We start from the raw sequence: 21,641 nt of genomic DNA, 5'->3' as shown, positions 1-21,641 counted from the left end.
TTTCTATAAAAAATTCCCACTTAGATTTTTATAACTGTCTCTTGATACCAAAAATTTGAAGACTTATTACACAGCTAAGGGCTATTCAAATCACAAAGATACATAAAGAACAGGGTATGGCCATGGTAAAAGCTGTTAAAAAAATCATAAAGAGCAGGGTACAATAAAAAGATTTTTAAAATGATAATACAGATTTTACCAATCAAATTGTTACCTTAGAATTTTAATTTTGTTTTCTTATAGGTATTGTTACTTTAGAATTTTAATTTTGTTTTCTTATAGGTTATTTTTTTCTTGTACATTTTTTCTCTTTGGAGGAAAACAATCAATTGCAGTTAATTCTAAATTTAAAGGAATACAACTGCCGCAGCTAAGAATGAACATGGTACTTTAAGTGTATACCAGTCTTCATCCACTGAAGAGACCAGGAAATAAATCACATGGTATACATAGATCAGTCTACTATTTTGTAATAGTTCCAAGTGAAATTCAAGGCTGAAGGGGCAAAGGAGATAAACCTAGCTGTTTCACATTGAGATACTGGTAGCTGATAATTATCAAGTGACAATTGCGAAATATTAAGAACACTACCTAAGATAATAAATTTGTAATTTTCATGAGAAGTATTGATATTTTAACAATTTGAGTGACCGGTTTTAAATGTGAGGGGAAATATCTCAATTACAGTTAAGGATTACACAACTGTACATAATGTTATTTCAGACCATGTGACAGACCTAACATACCCGTAGCTGGAGAACAAAGCTGTTTCTCTTGGCTTAAATTCATGTCAGTTCTGAGAATAACATTCAGCAGCTACTTTCCAATTGTTTTCTTCAAAGACACTCTTTGGCTATCAAAGTTAAAAGTTTAAAACTTAAAACCAGTTTTTTGAAGACCTGAAGTGTACAAATGCTATTTAAAGCCAAACTCTTTGGACTTCTGTAAAATATTTACACAAAGATTCAAGCTTTTTGAGGAGTGGTTCTGATCAAGATAGGTAGAATCAGAATGCAATAGAGGAAATACAAAGAGAGGGAGGCTTTTTTTGCTTTATAAGTATCTAGACATAAACCATATCTAGTATCTTTGTGGAGAGGACCTCTTGATGTCAATGGAATATCATAGGTTGAAAATGCCTTTCTAGGAGTTAGATAAGGTGCTACACTTCTGCTAGCTGTGAGAGTTTGTCAATTTGAAATTTGTTCTATGAAGTTCAAAACTGAAGAATGTTTGGGGACTTTTCCCCTATTTTTGCTCTCTAGTACTTTCACATTTGAGAACACATTAAGTCTGCCTATTTTTTTCGAATCCTGATTGTTTTGTTGCTTATCAATATGTCTGTCTTAGAATTATCCCCAAACTGCTTTATTTTTAACCTACTTTCATTATGTTAAGTGATAATAAATGATCAATAAAATTATAAAAGTGATAATAAAAGGAATGAGAAATAAAGAATAGAGGCAGATAAGGAAATAAATATGGAAATATGTATACACAATTAGTATAGTACATATGTTTTCTAGTCCTAGCTACTGAAAGGGAAAACAGGGACACCATAGTAGCAGTGAGCATAACTAGTCCTCAGTGCTTGATTTCTAAACACTATTCCCTAATAAAAAGGATCAAGGTTTATTGGAAAGCTGGTTGATTGCAGGGCTGAGTCAGGGAAAATACAAGATGATTCTGGAGCATCTTGTGGCTCTAGAAAGTAGTGACATGCTAAAAAAAAAATGTTTTTAATAGAATAGTTATATATAAAGGGCACAACAGCCAAACTTAAGGAGCTCCCAAAACACAAAGCTGGCACAACTTGAACAGCAGAAAGATATTACTGAGTCATTAACCAAATAAAAAATTCCCATGGGCCTATATTAATATTAATAGACAACAGAATAAGTAAATGAATGGAGGAGAAGAGTCAATCATGCCTTTCAGAAGAATTCCGATTAATAATGTGAGAGGAATGAAACAAAAAATTACTATTCAGATATATCAGTAATAATTTAAGATCCATCAATGAATGCAAAAAATAGTGAGTAAAAGTTGAAGCAGAAAAAGGATATTTGCATAGTCTCCAAGTATGTCCCCCCAGATTTTTACTAACTTTCCAGGGGAGAATTAACTGTCAGTAGTGGCAGGCACCCCAGTGCATCAAGGTTAGCCTCAAAGTAGTACAGAAACATACACTGATACGATGCTCTGAGAAGGGCACATCACTTCTGTAGCATTCTGCTCCATATTGCAGAACCTCAGTCTAATGACAAACTGTAAGAGAAACCCAAGCTGAGGAACATTCTACAAAGTAACTGATCAGTACTCTTCAAAGATGTCAAGACTATGAGAGACAGTGAAAGACTTAAGAACTCTCATAGATTGGAGGAGCTTGAGAAGACCTGACAGCTAAATGAAAGACAAGATCCTAGGAGAGAAAACAATGTGTGAGTGGAAAAACCAACCTGAATACATCTCCTTAAAGGAATTCTATATTCCTTCCTGTTTTAGACAGCATATTAAAAGTTAATTCAAATTCCATGGAAATATTGATAGCAATTTAGTTATAAGCTCTTTGATCATTTATAGACTATAATCCAGTATATATATACATATATACACACATATTCCTGAGATCTGTGTGTATATGTGCATCTGTGTGTGTGTGTGCATGTGTAGCCAGATTCTAATGTTTTCATTGACAGAGTATATAAATATTTTATTCATCAGTTAAGAATATTAATTCCCTGTATGATCTAACTACAAACAAGACAAACCGAATTGAGCATCTAAATATTTATATATTTATTTATTTATCGACATTTTTGAACACCTACAGCTTACAATGATTTCCATTTGAAGAAAAAGACATTAAATGCACAATGCCGTATTTTACATTGTGTGAAGCCTAGAGAAGAAAGTAAATTAACTATCAAAATTATTTTATGCAATCTGAAAAGTAATACTCTGATAAAGATATGAATTTAGGACTATGATAAGAAAGAGGAAGAAGTAAGTATTTCTAGCTGGATACGTTACACAAAGATCTCTGTGTAGGAACTAACTTAGCAACAAGGCCTAAGTATGAAATTTACAAGAACAAAGAACAGAAAAATGAAAGAGAGAAGGGCAGTTTAGGTAATGGGAAGAGCCTTAGGAGAGTGTGAGAATTGGAACCGGATTAAAGAAAAGGCATTTAATTAATTGTGTCATTTACTTTCTATATTCTGACATCTTAAACAGAATATGTAGAATATCTCTCCATGAATTATCTTGAGTTAGGAATATGAATCATAAATATGATAAAAGCCAGATCTACTATTTTCCCTCAGAATATTTATGCGTATTTATCTTACAGCCACTTGATGTTTGCCTATATTATGAACTTATAAAATAAAAAAGTGAGAAAGATACTAAAATAAATAGATGAGAAATTGGAAAAGAGTTCACAAACTCTAAGTACTTCAAGGGATTATAAATAAGACATTGACCCTCTGAAGCGAAGGAATCCTGCAGGGAACACAGGGAAGGAAGCCAAAGATGAGAACAAGGAAATGAACAGAGTGGTAAGAAAAGGGAATTGTGGATATGACATAAGATTGTGGAAGGATTTTTTTTTAAATAAAAATAGGGGAAAAAAAAGCATGGGAGAAAGCTGGAAAAGAAAAGCTTAAGAAAAAAGAAGTATTTTAAAATGAAAAAAAGAACAAATGAAAACTATAGCAAAACTAGAAACAATACCTGGATGAGAAAGGGAATTAAGATGAAAATTAATTTTGCTCATAATTTAAGTGTGTACCTAGTTGCTGCTGGAGTAAATCATGCTGAAACCTCTGTATGTTTGATAAATAAGAATTGCATCAATTCTAATACAGAAATTTTTGGTCCTTAATTTTAAATATTCACAGGAAATGAGGGTCACCCTTGAAAATAGTGTGTGTTCCGTAGATGTTTGTTTAGTGAATGAATAAAGATTAGGATAATATAGGTCAGGTCAGTTTAATCATTTTTTTATTTTTATAAATTACAAGCTTTTGTTTGCCCTCTGAGACCACAATTAACAATAAATGTTTAATCTTCTTTTTGATGTGATCACAAAAACATCTCTATTTTAGAAACAAACATCTAGAATGTTAACACAAATCAAATTTATTGAGCATCCAGTATGTGCTCATTGTTGCTGCAGCTAATGGAAGAATCTAAGCGTGACTAAGACATTGAAGGTTGTTTATAGTATAAATTTTTTTGTTTAGTGAATCAGACTTTGGAAAATATATCAGATCCAAAACTTACTAGCATTAAGACTAGACAAATTATTTAATCTCATGGATAATCTGTTTTATTATCTATAAAGTTGGGGAAATTATATATATCTTATAGTATTATTTTGAAAATTAAATGAGATCCTGAAAATAGAGTACCTCCTAGAGTAAGGGTTCAGGTATGCACTGAGTAAATGCCAGCTGTTGTCATAATTATTCATTCATTTAGGAACTATTATTGTGCTCTTACTATATTCTCACCATCATTATTATTAACATTGTTATTGTTTATTAAATATAATTCTTATCCACAAATAACATATATCCAGTGAACAATATGAGTCTTAAGGCAATTGTAACAATTTTATGACCACATTCATTATTTTATTTGAATATAGAAACTATCATAAGGAATTACATCTTCAAGGTAAAGACAAAGCAATGTGGAAGTATAGATAAAAATTATTATTCTGACTGGAATATTCAGAAAGGCTTCAAAGAGAAGGTGATAATTGAGTTTGATTGCAAAAGAGCAGTGGGATTTCAGTAGCAAAGAAACGGAAGGGAGGTTGGGATGGAAAAATATCCAAGTCAGAGAACACAAAGACGAAGATGTAAAGACTTCAAGAAATGTGGAACTACTGTTGTAACTGGACAACAGACAATCATGCTATAAATGAGGAGTACCTCCTATGTGTCAGGCATTGAGGATATACTCTTGAAAATGACTACAATAATTTTTTCCTTCCTTCCTTCCTTCCTTCCTTCCTTCCTTCCTTCCTTCCTTCCCTCCCTCCCTCCCTCCTTCCCTCCCTCCCTCCCTCCTTCCCTCCCTCCCTCTTTCTTTCCTTCCTTCTTCATTTCCTTTTCCTTTTCCTTCCCTTTCCCTTTCCCTTTCTCTTTGCTTTCCTTTCTTTCTGATGGAGTTTCACTCTTATTGCCCAGGCTGCAGTGCAATGGCGTATCTCGGCTCACTGCAACCTGTGCCTCCCAGGTTCATGTGATTCTCCTGCCTCAGCCTCCCCAGTAGCTGGGATTACAGCTGGCTGCCACCACTCCTGGCTAAATATTTGGATTTTTAGCAGAGACAGGGTTTCACCATGTTGGCCAGCCTGGTCTCAAACTCCTGGCCTCAATTGATCTGCCCTCCCCGGCCTCCCAAAGTGCTGGGATTACAATAATTTTCACTTTCATGGTGCTTATAATACACTAGATGATGTGACCAAGAAAGAATTGGACCCAGGTCATAGATGACCTAAATATGACCTTAAGATGTTTTAATGTTCTACTATGAACATTTATAAGGAGGAATTAAGTATTGAAGGCTGTGTGTCAGATAGAGTAACCGACTGGCCACTCATATAAAAGTGAACTACTGCACTGTGGATGCAGAGAGGCTAACGTTGAGAGACAGTAGTCATCCTGACAAGAAATAAGGAAGGTGAGCACTAAGATAAAGATAAGTAACATGAACAAAGAGAATTAAGATTTTGTAACAGAGTTGTTAGAACTGATGTGATACAATGATGAGGGAAGGAGAGGAATTGAACATGATCTTGAGGACTCTACTCTTGGAGGCTTAAAGGAATGTGTTTTCTGTATTTGTCACAGGGAACCAGGAAGGAAGAGCCAGTTAGGGTCAAGAGTTAGAACATGTTAAGCTGAATAGGTTTTGAAACTCAGACTTGCCCATAAAGCTGTTAGGAATTGGATTATTTTGTTTGGAAGAGGTCAGAACTAGTCAAGAGATTTCATAGTCCTTGGTAAAAATACGGTGTGAAAACCTTAAAAGGGATGAGTTCATAAACAGAAAATAGAATTAAAAGAAAACATCAGAACTTTACAGAACAGCTTGTTCATAACTTTAGGAGTTGTATTATAGATGGTTCTATAGAAACACAAACTCCTTCATTTAGATTTAACAATAAACAATCAGTTCTTTGTTATGAGAGGAGGAGACCATTCAAACACCATGCTGCTTCTTCTGCTATTTCAAAATGTCTTGGTTTCTTCATAGATGTCTAGAATTCTCATGAGCAGGGAGGTGGATGAATAGAGACTGTTTCTGTTCCCAGAGAGTCGCTTTGGAGGATGCTGAAATTACGGATGAATTGAAGACACAGATTCACCGTAAAGCTGAAACAGCTATAGTGTCAGGGCCTGCCACTTTCATAGGCCTCTTACAAGACACTACAAGGAATTATAAACATGCTTGTGGACGACTGTTTTTGCAAATTTGACAAAAGTTAGTTATTTAAACTTTCATTAATTCAGAGTTCTGTCTCTATTCAGATTTCCCCTCCCTTTTCTTTCCCTTCTTATTGGGTAGTTGTGGAAAGGCTACTGGCAATGTTTTGGGGGAAGTTGAAGTAAGAATACATTTAGTTTAGGTTTAGTGGAATATATGTCTACATTTTTTGTAAAACAGCTTTATTGAAGTAAAATTGACCTACAAAAACCTGCATATATTTTTACAACTTGATGAATTTGGACATAGGCTTACCCCCATGAAGCTGTCACCACAATTAACCCATCAAGTCTAAAAGGTTTTTTTGTGGCCTTTTTTTTTTTTTTTTGGTGGTGGTGGTTGTTTTAAGAAGACTTAACATAAGATATGCCCTCTTAATACATGTTTAAGTGAACAATACAGTGTTATTAACTATAGGCACTATGTTGTACAGCATGTCTCTGGAACTTATTTTGCATAACTAAAACTTTATGCCTATTGAATAGCAACTTTGCATTCCCCCTCTCCATTTCCTGACAGTCACCATTATATTCTCTGGTTCTATGAGGTTGACTATTTTGAATACTTCATGTAAGTGGAGTGTTTGTCCTGGAACTGGCTTATTTCATGTAGCATATTGTTCTCCAGGCTCATTCATTTTGTTGCAGATGGCAGAGTTTCCATCTTTTTTAAGGCTGAATAATATTTTTAGTCATTCTGTATATTGTTGGTATTGCTGGTCACCCGATTTTTGGCAGAAATGCAGCATATTTTGTTGCATTGTCATGATAATTTGTCTTTTGCATTTTAATTAACATGGGAACTCATTCCATTCAGAAGACTGAGCCCCAGCGTCATTTTTCCTTTCAGACTCAAAAGTTTATTTTTATGGGGAAATAGACAAAATTTACTATATCACCTTTAATTGGTGCGATTGTTTCTTATACAGAAAATAATAATCGTAGATAACATTTACTAAATGCTTACCACTTTTAGCTACTTTCAACTACATTTTATAAGTGAGGAAACTGAGACATAGAGAAGTTAAATAAGTGGCAGATCTGGAATCTAAAGCCAGCACTCAGGTTCCCATCGGTAACTTAAACCACCAGGGAACCCTTACTCTCTGTCACTGAGTTCGAAGCCAGAAGTCCCTGAGTGTAAAATCCTTGGGGTTTTAGACAAAGCAGTTAAATTCTAATGATCCTCAGGCTTCTTATCAGGTAAATGGACAAAGCAGTTAGCTTGTAATGGTCCTCAGGATTCTTATCAGATAAATGAAGGTGGACTAGAATATAATGTTGGTAACTTTGGGGTGATCTCATGACCCTTTGAGAAAGCTGTGATCCCTTTCCATGACATAGAACAGACGTAATTATGTAATTAACAAACATTCTTGGACACCTTGAAACCAGTGTCTTAGCCCTAGGCTAAAATCCCCTGAACTAGAAAAAATTTAAATTTCTTACAAATCTAATATTCTGCTATCTTAAGAAGAGCTGACTTCTAGTTTATTAGTGACTTTTTAAACAGGTCACAGTTAACTATTAAGTGATTTTCATGATATGCCTTATCGATGGGTTGGTTTGTGTTGTATTCTTTCTTATGATCTTGCATTTTCTGAATGCTGCTGACATCTTTCGCTTGAAGACTTTTTTTATTGAAAGAAAATTTTTAGATGCATCTGGATTGAACTGCTCTGAAGAAGTTATGGTGTTTACTTGAAGCTAATAAAATAATTTATGTTTTCCTAGTAAATGAGATCTGAAGAACAACCAAAGTGTCAATAGCAAAATCAATTTGACAAGGATCTACTATGAAATTAGGTTTCTCAAATAAAATGTAGTTTAACAAGAGACCATTCACTCTGTCTTCCTTCTTATGGGGATACTTTGCATTAGAATGTAAAACTGATGGCATGTTTTGAAGTCATAAACTTAGTATGTATCAAACTTCATGGCTTTCAAGATCAAAGGATTAAGTTTCAATTTAAAAGTATGGATTTTTTTGTTATAAAAACAAAGTGTCTTACTAGAAAACAGAACAAGAAACATTTTATGTATTCTTTCTATGTCACCTACGGAAATTGCAAAAGCATCCATTTGAAGTTGTGTAAGATTTAGTATACACAATCAGGAAAGTACTCTGTATAGATTTTTAAAAATGCACTAGCACTCTTCTGCCCTTGAGTCAAAATGCCTAATATTTTGTTTTTTTTCTATGTAAAATTTGGTTGAAAGATTGTTCATTATTGTTGAATTTCAACATGATTGCAAATTAAATGATGCAAAACTCAATAAAGTAAAATACACAAAAGAGCAATTAACATGTTATCTCAGTAAGTATGTAGAATAATGAGAGAACACACTGTTCTACACTGTAGCATAGAATTAAGATGTAGTCATAAATCAGGAAAATATTATATCTTGTTTAGGTGCACAGGTGGCTTTTAGAAAGATTGATTAGCTCCTCTTTCCCCCTTGAGATGTGAGTTCATAGTTATTCCTGCAAAATTAAACAGAGTAATTCCTCATACTTCCTACAGTAGGTATACGTCAATGCAAACAGCATGGCGGAGATAAATGTTTGCAAAGTGTTCATCTCCTTGTCTATTTCTATTCCAGATGCTCTCTACGATGTCATCACTGTGGGAGCCCCAGCTGCCCATTTTCAGGGATTTAAGAATGGTGGTCTTCGGAAACTACTCCATAGATTTGAAACAGAAAGAAGAAAGTAAGTAAAGACAGGAGGAAAGCACAGATTCCATTAATAACATCTCCCCTTTGGAGAAGTCTATATACAAGGTTAGAATAAAGAAGATTGGTCCATCACAATGTATAGTTCTTGACATCTTAACCTATTTAGTAACATAGAGTTGTTAAATATCTCAAAACTACCAGAGAAGAAATTAGATTAAACAAATTGCCTAAGTGTCTTGCTTACTGAGTGGCATTGTGATGACAGAAAATTTTCAGGAAGTCATATGACTAAGGGGTGATATTCTAGTGTCAACTATTGCTTGCTCAAAGGAAGTGTTCAGAGATTTAGCTAGAAATATAGTCTAACTTAACTGTGGAGCCAAAGATACTGAATAGAGAATATGGCTCCTAATTTATGGTTTTTACCCTACTAGTAATTTCCATGCTGACCTCAGGCTCATTTAATTGTGCCACTTGAAAGAGACACAACAATACAGAATTCTATGTTCTGTTCCTTAGGGAAAAGGCATGAGTATTACCACTATTATTTGTAATTTTATTATACTCTTTCCCCAGTTTTTGTTTTTAGATGCTTTTAAATATTGCCTTATCAAGCTTTTGCAGCAGTAGTTTATAGTTCTGCCCCATGTCTCATCAGTTGAGCTTATCCTATAATATTCTCTGTCTGTGACCACGCTCATGTAAAACATAAAGCGCATTATCCAGGTATGAAGAATAACTACTTTCCTTTTCAAATAGTTAGTCGTCTTAAGTTAAGAATCTCAATTTTTTTGGTTTTAGATTCCAAGGGTATGTGTGCAAGGGTACCCCCCCCCCACAGTAAATTGCATGTCACAGGGATTTGGTGTACAGGTTATTTTGCCACCCAGGTAATAAGCATAGTATCTAATAGGTAGTTTTTCAATCCTCACCTTCCTCCACCCTCCACCCTTAAGTAGGTCCTGGGGTCTGTTGAAGAATCCAAATTTTGAAAGTTAGGGAAAAATAGTCATTCTTCAGTCACAGTTGATTTAGTAATAGTATTAGAAAATCAGTTTGAGTGCCAAAACCAGAAAATTTTTTAAAGTTTTATCACGTTTGTCAAATATAAAATTTGTTTTTTGGTGCCCAGATGTTTAGGAAGAAAGCATTTAAAGGAGGTGAGAGTTGAACAATTGACTTACTATCATATAAATATATAAACTACCAATACACATATGTTTTTCTTTTTTCCTTTTATGGAATTGACTTTGGTACAATATTAACTCTGTTATGGTTCTTACTATGATTTTTCTAGTTTTTTGTTCATTTTTGTTTGTTTGCTTTTGGTGGGTAAAGGTTTATAGTTTTATAAAATTATATTGCATGGGTAGGTTAGAGTAACCATCACTATTATAAACATCATATAGAACTGTTTCATCACCACAAAGAAACTCCCTCAGGTTACCCATTAATACTCACACCCTTCTCACAAATATTATTGCAGTTGGGAGTGGAAGTCAAAGTTTCAAACATGGGCTCTCCAGGGGAGAGGTGACTCCTGTTTACTTTATGGGAGTTGGAAGTTAATTCACACCACAGGCTCCATGGGGGAAGGGATGCCATGCCTACTGAAGTGGAGGTATGGGTGGAAGACAGGGTTTTGCCCATGGAATCGAGGGGGGATGGAGGGTATTTCTCACTGATTCCCTACTGTACCATTCTTCTAGTGGAGAAGGGACATGACATTTTTGTGGTATTCACTTCCAGAACAGGTTGGTATGGCTGGGCCACCCTGTTCCAGGTTCTTTGGCTTTTCCTGGGTGCTATTTTTTGTTGGTTCTTTGCTGCATTGAGAAATTCTGTGGCACCCAGTTTGGGACATTATAGGAGGCAAAAAAAATCCCATGGAACTCACTGTCATATCATTCCTTAAGTCCCGAGGTCCCTAACTAATATACCTTTTTAGTCTACCTTTTGGAGTCTTTTGATAGGTGACGTATATGTTTTATCTAGAATGTTTCATTGTGATTGACAGGGGAAATAAAATAGATTGCATTTACTCCATCTTGTCTGGAACTATGTCTCAGCCTTGAGAGTTGAGAGTTGACTTAATCTATTTTTTTCCCTCAATTAAATTTTAAAGTGTATAACTCAGTTAGAAGACTCAAAACTGCCCACAGGGCAGTCAGAATCCAGCTGAGCATATAAAGCATCAGTATGTGAAATATGGAACCTAACCCTATAATTTTATAAAATATATTTCTGTCAAAGACAACTGTTGAGTTCTATGGTTAGACTCTAACTAATATTTCTTAAGGTTTAAATATTTGCATAAATATTTGAATCCTTCACTTTTCTTCACTTTTTACTGGGCTATTACATATCCACACACACACACACAAACACACACACACACACACACACAGATCTTTGGTTTTAAATTTATTTTAAAATAAAAGTAGAAGTGTGTTCAGTGCTTACAAACACTGATTGCTTTAAATGTTTTATTTGTGTTTCATTGCTTTATTGATAAAATACAATAAAGATTTTAAAAGAAATAAAAAAGAACTTTGTGGATCTTAAAAGAATTCTCCATAGGGCAGTGGTTTGGGACAAATACTGCTTGCTGAGGCAATATACTGTTGAGCATGACTATTAGCCTACCCGTTAAATTAAGAGCTAACTTGAGCCGAGATTTAATGATTACAGAGTTATCGCACCATGCAATACATTTTCTGCAGGCTTTTTCAGCAACAAATATTGCATTTCTCTGTCAACAGCAATGTATAGAAGAATGACTATATGAAATGAGTAATTTGGACTTTAGGTTAAAGTAGACAATGATATTTTGCAGGACATGCAATCACAAGTGAGGAAATTTTTCTTTGCCTCGTCTTTCATTTGATATTGCCCCCAACCAAAAAAAAAAAAAAAAAAAAAAAAAAAACAACAACAACAACAACAAAAAAACCGATAGCCAACTCTTATAGGCCAGATTTTTTGGGAAAAACCACAGTCATTGTACTATTTCACCTTCATTTATTTTTTTCTCATCTAAGCCAATAAAATATTGTCATCTGAGAAAAGATATAATTTATGTTTATGTCTGTTGATGATCTCTTTTGTGATTAATACAATGGCCACAAAATGAAAAGGGTTTTAGCATAAGAACATTGCTTATAGTATTTGTATAAAGCAATTCAGGTCATACAACCATATTTATTAAAAGTTATAAGATAATTAGGGAGATTGAACTTTTAAAGCACAGTATCTGAGTACCTTACTCTTGTGCTTAGAAACTTTGAGGAGTCCATGCTTATCCATTGGGCATTCAAAGCACCCATGATTTTCCCACCAATGTCTACCCTCATCACCCACTTCTATTGTTGTTTCTAAAACGCTGTATAAACCATTTCCTAGATGGGCTTCATGTATTTCTACCTTTTCCTTTTTCCTTGTTCTGTTTCCTTTTAAAAGAAATTATTCTGTTCTCATTTTCTACTATTTTTCATTTCTTTCTGTGAAAGCCATTTACATAATCCTACTCAAAATTCTACACATGGTCCATGTGAAAATTTCACCCCTGTAATTAGGCTTTCCTGATTTTTCAAGTTGATTTTGCTCTCCTCCCTAATATTTTAATTTTACTTCTCTTGTAGCCTTACTAGGCCAAAGTAATGTATTAAGGTTTTTCTTGTGTGATGTTTCTGTAATACATTATGCTTTCCTTGAATAAGAGATGGAGTGCCTTGTGTACATAATTATTATGTAGATCAAATACACGGGCATTGGAATTCACATATAAATCAGATATAGTTGCTGACTTAAAAGTGCTAAAAACTAGAATTGGAGAAAAAGTTTCACAAATAATCATAATGCAATAAGATGAATAATATAGAGAGCAGGGGTTACCAACCTTGGCTGCACACTGGAATCACCTTTGGAGCTTTAAAACCTTTTGTTTATAACAGGATATCACCCCAGAAAAATTAAGTCAAAGCCTTTGGTAGTTGGGCCCAGGGATTGATACATTTTAAAAGCTTCCCAGGTGAGCCTAATGTGTAGCCAGGGTTGAGAACTACTGATATAGCTATGAACGAATAGTGCTATCTGAAGACAGATAAAAGGTTTGGAGAATAAAACCAGAAATACCTACACAAATGAGTTGAACTTGAAAAACTATATAGAACTTCAATTGGTGTATATCAAGAGGAAAGGAAATCTAAGTAAAAGAATATTTATTGAGATATAAAGTGTTACAACTCACTTACTGGAAATTTTTGTTTGGAGAATCCTAAACTCATTAGAGAGTTGCAAAATGGAACCGAATGTGAGGGTAAAGCTATAAGAATTTTGATCTTGGACAATCTGGGCTTGAGTAACGTTCAGACACACACAATTGAACATATCATAGAGGATTTCATACTGAAAACTTGATATCTTTCTAAGATAAGCAAAATTCTAATTACACATTTTTTAATAGACCCAAATCAGGATGTTTGTGACTTATGTATTCTCTTGTAACATCAAACACCTACTTGTACCTAGTGTCAGTTGATTTACTTCAACACGATGTGAAAGTTTGTGGATTTCTCCCTCAAAATATGAATCAAGTGTTTACTTTTAGCGTTGTTTAACAGAAAGGAAAATTTATTCCTACAACATATATTTTGCTTTCTTTAAGGTTTTTTTTTTTTTTTTGAGATGGAGTGTTACTCTATCACCTAGGCTGAGTGCATTAGTGCCATCTCCATTCACTGCAACCTCCACCTCCTGGGTTTAAGTGATTCTCCTACGTCAGCCTCCCAAGTAGCTGGGATTACAGATGCACACCACTATGCCCAACTAATTTTTATATTTGTTTGCAGAGATAGGGTTTCAACATCTTGCTCAATCTGGTCTTGAACTCCTGGGCTCAAGGGATCTGCACGCCTTGGCCTTGCAAAGTTTTGGGATTACAGGCGTGAGCCACCACACTCAGATTTTTTTTTTTCCCTTCCCTTCCCTTCCCTTCCCTTCCCTTCCCTTCCCTTCCCTTCCCTTCCCTTCCCTTCCCTTCCCTTCCCTTCCCATCCCATTGCATCCCATCCCAGAGTTTTGTTCTTGTTGCCCAGGCAGGATTACAATGGCAAGATCTCGGCTCACTGCAACCTCTGCCTCCTGGGTTCAAGAGATTCTCCTGTCCCTGGTCTCCCAAGTAGCTGGGACTACAGGCACACACCACCACACCCTGGCTAATTTTGTATTTCTAGTAGAGACAGGGTTTCACAGTGTTGGCCAGGCTGGTCTAGAACTCCTGACCTCAGGCAATCCACCTGCCTCGATGTCAGGAACATCAGATTCAGACGGAACTTTCACTAAGTAGGATCATGACCTAAAAGCCTAACTCTTTCATTAACACAAAAAAGTAATTAAAACCAAGACTCTTCGTTAAAATGAAAAAAAAGAAAAAAAAAAAAAGCCCATGAAGGACATGTTAGCTTCTTCTTGAGAATTTTAATTTGTTACTATCTATGTATTCATTTGGAACTACAGAACTAATGCCCTGCAAGTGGTCCTAATTTAAATGCCTGTCTTGAGTGATTACCCTAGTTACACAGCCACCTTCCCTGAATATGCTCCAGATGCTCTTAATAAATATTTGCTTCCCCCAGATTTCAATCAGAAAAGAGAAAAAAATCACTTCAAAAAGTATTAAGAAAAATAAACTAAAATCTTACTGATAAGAATGTGGCAGGCTCTACTTGATCTTGCAACAACTACAGCCTGTGCTGGAATTTGGGACTTTTTTTTTTTTTTTTCTGAGATGAAGTCTCACTCTGTCACCCAGGCTGGAGTGCAGGGGTGCGATCTCAGCTCACTGCAACCTCTGCTTCCCGGGTTCAAGCAATTCTTCTGCCTCAACCTCCTGAGTAACTGGGACTACAGGCATATGCTACCATACCTGGCTAATTTTTTTTTTTTTTTTGTATTTTTAGTAGAGATGAGGTTTTACCATATTGGCCAGGATGGTCTGGAACTCCTGACCTCATGATCCACCCTCCTTGGCCTCCCAAAGTGCTGGGATTACTGGTGGGAGTCACTGCGCCCAGTCTGGGGACCTTCTTTAAAGAAAAGTAAAGCAAGGTCTTAGTCTATTCCTGCTGCTAACAAAATATCTTAACTAGGAAATTTATAAACAACTGAAACTTACGGCCCTGAGATCTAGAGACTAGGAAGTCCAAAATCAAGGCACCAGCAGATTGAGTGTCTGATAAGAGCCCATTCCTCATAGATGGCACCTTCTAGCTGTACCCTCACCTGGTAGAAGGGCAAGGCAGCTCTCAGGGACCTCCCATTACAAGTACAGATTCCTCATGACCTCATCACCTTTCAAAGGCTCCACTTGCTAATATTATCACCTTCATGACTAGGTTTCAACATATGAATGTTGGGGAATACAAACATTCAGACCACAGCAAACAACAACATAAAGAGTTAAAGCAGCCATATCTCCTATAAGATAAATGGTTACACAGTCACAGGGCAAAAACTCTGGGACTGAAAAGTTTTCTTACTACTGTAAAGAGGAATAAAGGTAGATATTTTCTTACTCTCTATTATAAATAGGAGGATTTTTACATTAAAAGGGGAAAATCATATCAGGGAAATAAGCTGTCCCTAACCTATAACATAGTAGGCATCCAATAAACCAGGAATGGGAGAACTGGATGCAAAACCTTATACTGTTACCTTTGAAATGTGTTTTTCTGATAGAACTATTAACCACTACTTAATTTGGGAGATGCAAAACATAAAATCAGATTTCTATGCCTTCTCCAGTAACAAATGAGCAGACTAATCAGTAGTTACAAAAATATTTGTTTTAATCACCTTCACTTTCATTCTTAAGAATAAAAATGTTTATTTCTTTTCATGAAAGAGTGATTTGAAGCATTCGGTGAAAGCAATGTGATCGTATTATTTGATTGGGGATGATAATTCTTTTTTTCCCTACTTTGATTTTTTTTCTATTTGATCCCTAGGTTCCACTTAGACCTTTGACTTGTCAGTCATTGACAGCGCAATTTAGAGTCTGAGATCTTAACTATGCTTTGTATTTTGTATGAACTCATAAGTCATACCATATATATTTTAAGTAGAAATACTTTGATCCTTTAATGATATATATTTTAATAAATAATTTCACTGATAACTTTCCAGTTTTGTAAAGAAATATGCTTACTGGAAAACAGAAAAATCAAAAGAAAGTGATGAAAAGTATACTTGTAATATTCCTCCTTAACAACAATCACTGGTAGCATACTGGGTGCTCTCATCCAGTCTTTTTTAACACATATAATTTACATCGTTATTTTTTTCTATTAAAAATTCAAAACTGCAAAACTGTTCAAAATGACTAATTTTTAAGTTATATACATAGTATAGGCCAGGGGTGATGGCTCATGCCTGTAATCCCAGGACTTTGGGAGGCCAAGACCAGTGGTTTGCTAGAGCTCATGAGTTTGAGACCAGCCTGAGCAACATGACAAAACTCTTGTCTCTACAAAAAAGTGCAAAAATTACTCAGACTTGGTAGTATGTGCCATTAGTCCCAGCTGCTTGGGAGGCTAAAGTGGAAGGATCACTTGAGCCTGCAAGGTGGAGGTTGAAGTGAGCCAAGATCATCCCACTGAACTCCAGCCTCTGGGTGACGGAGAGAGGCCCTGTCTCAAAACAAACAAACAAACAAACAAACAAAAACAAAAGAGTGTGTGTGTGTGTATATATATGGTATGCAAATGTATATATATTTTTATAGATAGATACATATATATACACACACAGACACACACATACACATAATATGAATATAATACTCTTCATTTATAAAACAACTTAAATCTTTGTGTTTCTTTGGAAGTCATGCCCAATACTCCAAATTTAAAAAGATCAGCCTCATAGGCTATAGCTAAAATTTAGCTAAAATTTATCTCCCATTCACTTTTGAATATACTTTATTTTTTTCTTTTCAGTAAGAACATTTTCTGTCACAAAATTTTCTTTTAAAAATTATGGTAAAATTACATGGGCACTCTGGAAATAAGAATAATTTAAATAAAAGCCCCTGTCAGTTCCTTTTTTTCTTTTGGACTGTGTTCAGTAGCTGACAATATATCATTTTGAAGGAAACGGTAATTAAAGTTTTTCTTTTGATTATAATTTGATTCCTTGGGAGTACATTTTTTTTTCCTTCTGTGAGTTAGTTCCTTGTTGGCTACTCTCAGCTCTTAACTCTGTTCGTATTTTGGCAAATACGGGATAGATCAGCCAAAACTGTCCACCAGGTTTCTCTTCATGTGGACTTCCCTATATACAACTCCTTGTATATAACACCAAATCTTCATAGAGGGAGAGTAAAGTGCTTTTAATTAAGTAGTCATGCTGAGACTTGAACATACTGTATGAAGTAAATAATGAGGAAAGCTTTGAACTAAATGTGGTACAATGAATGGAAGGACTTTTGCTCAATTTCACATGATCCTGACTGAATTTGTAATAAGTGAATTTGTAATGCAGTTTTTCCTTCTCTTTTATTTTCATTGTAGCTGTATACAAAATCAAAATTTGTTTATAGCCCACAAATTCAAGGAATAAAGAGGCTTGTATAGTTGAAAGCCTACCTGTTCCAGTCCTTTTTTTTTTTTTTTTTAAACAAACCAATCTGAGCAGTTTAATATATTTTGCAGCAAGATTTCTTCTTGGAATGTCAAATTATTTAAGTTTTAGCAGTGATTCTCTTAGTCCACAAACTCAAATCTTGAGAATATGATGTTCTTGAATTTTCTGTAACTCTGTTTAATTTTTCTGTCCCCCATTCTGGGACAAGCAGAAACTTTCATCTCAGACAATTCATAGACTCTACTCCCAGTGTGGATTTGAATTCTGATTCTCACATACTGTCTTTGTGACATTAGATTACCACACCTTTCTGTACCTTAGTTTCCTCATCTGTAAAGTGGAAATAATATTGCTTACCCCAGAGGGTTGTTCTTAAAATTTGATGAGTTTATATATACTAAGCATTTATAACTGTGCCTGGCACATGATGAGGTCTTAATCGATATTAGCTATTATTTATGTAAATATATGTAAGGGATACATTTCCACAAAAATGCTTAGGCAGTTTCTTAATTTAGTGCATGGAAATCTTATTCTTTCTGTAAGCTGAGTAGGATTTTATTGGTTTGATTTAACATAATTATCTAACCAATACACTATTGATGGCCATTTAGATTGTTCCTAAGTTTTTGGTTAGAACCACCTGCACTTGCAAGGTATATCCTTATTCACATATCTTTGCAAATTTCTGAGTATTTCTTCTAGATAAATTCCTACACTTAATATAACTACACTTAGTTAAGAGGACTTCTTTCTTAACTAAGAAACTAAGGCTTCTTAGTTAAGAAATATGAATTTGGATATTATTCATGTGTGAAGTAGAGGTATGGCTAATGAGGTGTATAAATACATATAAATATATACATATATGTATTTATATTTATATTTATGTTTATAAGCATCTAGCAGGTAGCTCCACTTTACTCATATCTCCCATACACCTCAAGATTGAGATATTGAATCATTTTGCATCCCTTTGGCTCTCAAACTTGCTTCTTTTGGGTGTTATGTTTCTTAATAAAAAGGTATGATCATCTACCCCACTGTTCAGTGTAGCACCTGAAAATCCTTGACAACTTTTTCTCCCTTGCTTTCTCTTAAAATTAATTTACCTTCTTATATATCTGGAAGTTATTCATTTTAATAATAAAATATGGGCTAAGAATCCTAGCCCATAGAACCACTGTCTTTTAAATATTCTATTATCAAACCTCTTAATTACTGTCCTTCCTTCCAGACTGGCTCTCACCCAATCATTTATCCTTATCTTGTTGGAATTATATTTCTTAAAGGCAAATATTTATTCTTGTGATTTCATAATTTTAAACATTTTTTAGCTGCCTCTTGCTTGCAGGAGAAAATCTAAGTTGCAATAATATATACATGTGATCTTGCCCTGGTTTCTTCTCCAGCTTCATCTCGCACCACGACACCATCATCTTTCCCTCCCCACTGCCCTCCATAGTGAATCAGAGAGAACTTTCTCACCACCACAGATCTTAGCTTAAAATCATTTCTGCCTGGAAGCTTCTTCTGACTCCTTGTCTAAGCCAAGTCTGCTTTAAGCCTCCAGTGTACAAAATCCCTCTAGACTATATGTGCTCTGAGAATGTGAAATGTGTCTGTCCAGTTTACCACAGTCAGTATCCCCAGGGACTAACTTGATAAGTGTTTGATGAATGGACCTATACATGGGGGAATGAATGAATAACATCAAAGGGTTGCCTGCCATAAGAGCAAAGGGAAGAACCAATGACTATGCCTGAAGAAGAGATCAGTGTGACGGAATTAGGTAGTGGACATAGAGACTTTTTTTGGAATTAGGAAAAAGAAACAAACAAAGAGGCACTTGTGGGAAATGTCTTATAGGTTTTGGTAACAAAACCTGTACATATATTTGGCAGGTATAACATCAGTGTTTCCTTGTACCTCACTAGCAAGGGAAAATATGCTTTTATGTCTTCTGAAAGAAGGGAGACAATTTATTTAAAAAATGGCTAACTTAAAAACCTGACTCAATATCAATAATACAGTAGTGACTTTAACACTTCCAAGTTGTGGCATTCTTCCAATAACCTGTCCAAAAGCTTGTGAGGCAAAGAATGATCTGATGTTTAGGCAAGAGGCACTGTGTATAGTATGACAGTTCAGAATTTTAAAAAGTTAAATATTTATTTTAAAGAAAATGACTTCAATTGTAAATGACAAAATGTATTTGCTAAACTATCCCTACATTTTTAATAATATGAAATTTGGTGAAGAGGGGAGTCTGAAAATGACAAAATACATAACCAGTCTTATTGTAGGATTTCAGAAAGCCACTGAACCTCTCACTCTTGGGTTTCCTTGTCTTCGCTATAGCTGTGGCTACATGTGTGTACCTGGAGATATGTCAGAAAAAAATAATCAAGAAGATTAGGGTTTAAAAGCAAAAATGTTAAGTCTAATATGAAAATTACAGGAAAAAATACATTTTTTCTGTTTACTTTTGAAACTAAATATATAAAGATAATATGATTTGAGGATTTATTTTCTGTAAATCAGAAGTTACCTTTCTCCTTTGCTGTAAACTGAAACAACATTTTAAACCATGACACACTATGTTATCTCCGCAGTATTCACTAAATCCAAGGAGGAACTTTTGAACTTGTTAAAAGCCAAGTGGTTTCCAGAATAGTTTTAAAGCTGTCTGTTGTTCTAGATATTTGACAGTCATCATTGCAAAGGCAGCATACAGCAGAAAAGAAACTTATCTACAAATAAATTGCCAGGCATCTACAAATACAATATACTATATTTTTCAGAGGTTTGAAAGTTAACTGTAGAACATCTCTTTTTTTTTTCTACAAGATAATAAACTTTTAAAAATGTACATATGGAATTTATGTCATGGAAAAATCAAACAATTGGCTGTGTTACATGAGATAAATACTGTTATTGGAAAATCGTTATTAGAGAAGACTGCCTGAATTATTTCAATGTCCTCTTCCTTGTGATGAGGCTTACATTAATAATTGATTATTGTGGTAACCCCATCAGAGAAGGAAGATGGATTGGCTTATAGTGTCAGCAGAGATGGAGAGGAGATAAATTACAGAGGTATTTAGGGGCAACTGGGAGTTGTGTATGTGTGTTAGGAGTGGAGGTAAGAACCTAGAGGTATCAAGGAAGACTCCCACATACATCTGGGGAATGACAGTGCCGTTCACTGCACCTTGGCTTATAAACTCCAGCAACACAGAGCAGCTGCTAGAGTGTAGTTGAATGTGAAAGGATGTTAGGCTGGGCAGGGAGCAGGGACCAAATCTTAAACAATTATTTGCTATGTCAGCTCCTGGCAGTTCACCCTGTAGGCTGCGGATACTGCAATTGGTAGGTTTTCAGCTGAAGATTGGCATGATCATAGTATTAGGAGTGACAGTGTAGAGAGAACAGAAGAATTGCAAACAATTAGACTATTATAATAGTGGCATGAGGGAAAACAGGTACCTGGGGAGTTGAAGATTTTAAGGAAGTATCTAACAGAATTTAAATCCAGTTAGATGACGGCTTGAGGGAGACTGGGCAGGATTGAAGCACTCTTAGGTTTCTGGTTTCTATAACTGGGTAAATGCCAAGACAGCTGAGAAAGGGGGTACAGGAAATAAGCCATTCATTTCCATTGCTTAATTAATAAGGTCAGTTGTTTATATTCCATTAAAGAGACATTTTGAGAAATAAGAAAATAATCTTGTTGAGTCTGTGCTTTTTTTCACATTAAGAATTTTTTTTTTTTTTTGAGACGGAGTCTCTGTCTGTTGCCCAGGCTGGAGTGCA

The 21,641-nt window shown here is 35.1% G+C and overlaps 1 protein-coding gene across 4 annotated transcripts in view; it reads left to right on the top strand.

Annotated features, from left to right (window-relative positions):
- The window catches only part of INPP4B (inositol polyphosphate-4-phosphatase type II B), an 807,120-nt gene that overhangs the window by 643,661 nt on the left and 141,818 nt on the right, over positions 1-21,641 (top strand). For all 4 annotated transcript variants that reach the window (XM_025386323.1, XM_025386324.1, XM_025386325.1 and 1 more), the window contains one exon: positions 9,108-9,216. In XM_025386323.1, the coding sequence (XP_025242108.1) occupies positions 9,108-9,216 (109 nt within the window). The remainder of the gene's footprint in view (positions 1-9,107; positions 9,217-21,641) is intronic.

The sequence above is a fragment of the Theropithecus gelada genome, chromosome 5 (genome assembly GCF_003255815.1).
Source record: "Theropithecus gelada isolate Dixy chromosome 5, Tgel_1.0, whole genome shotgun sequence".
Lineage (NCBI taxonomy): Eukaryota > Metazoa > Chordata > Mammalia > Primates > Cercopithecidae > Theropithecus > Theropithecus gelada.
This window is presented reverse-complemented; position numbering and strand designations above follow the sequence as displayed.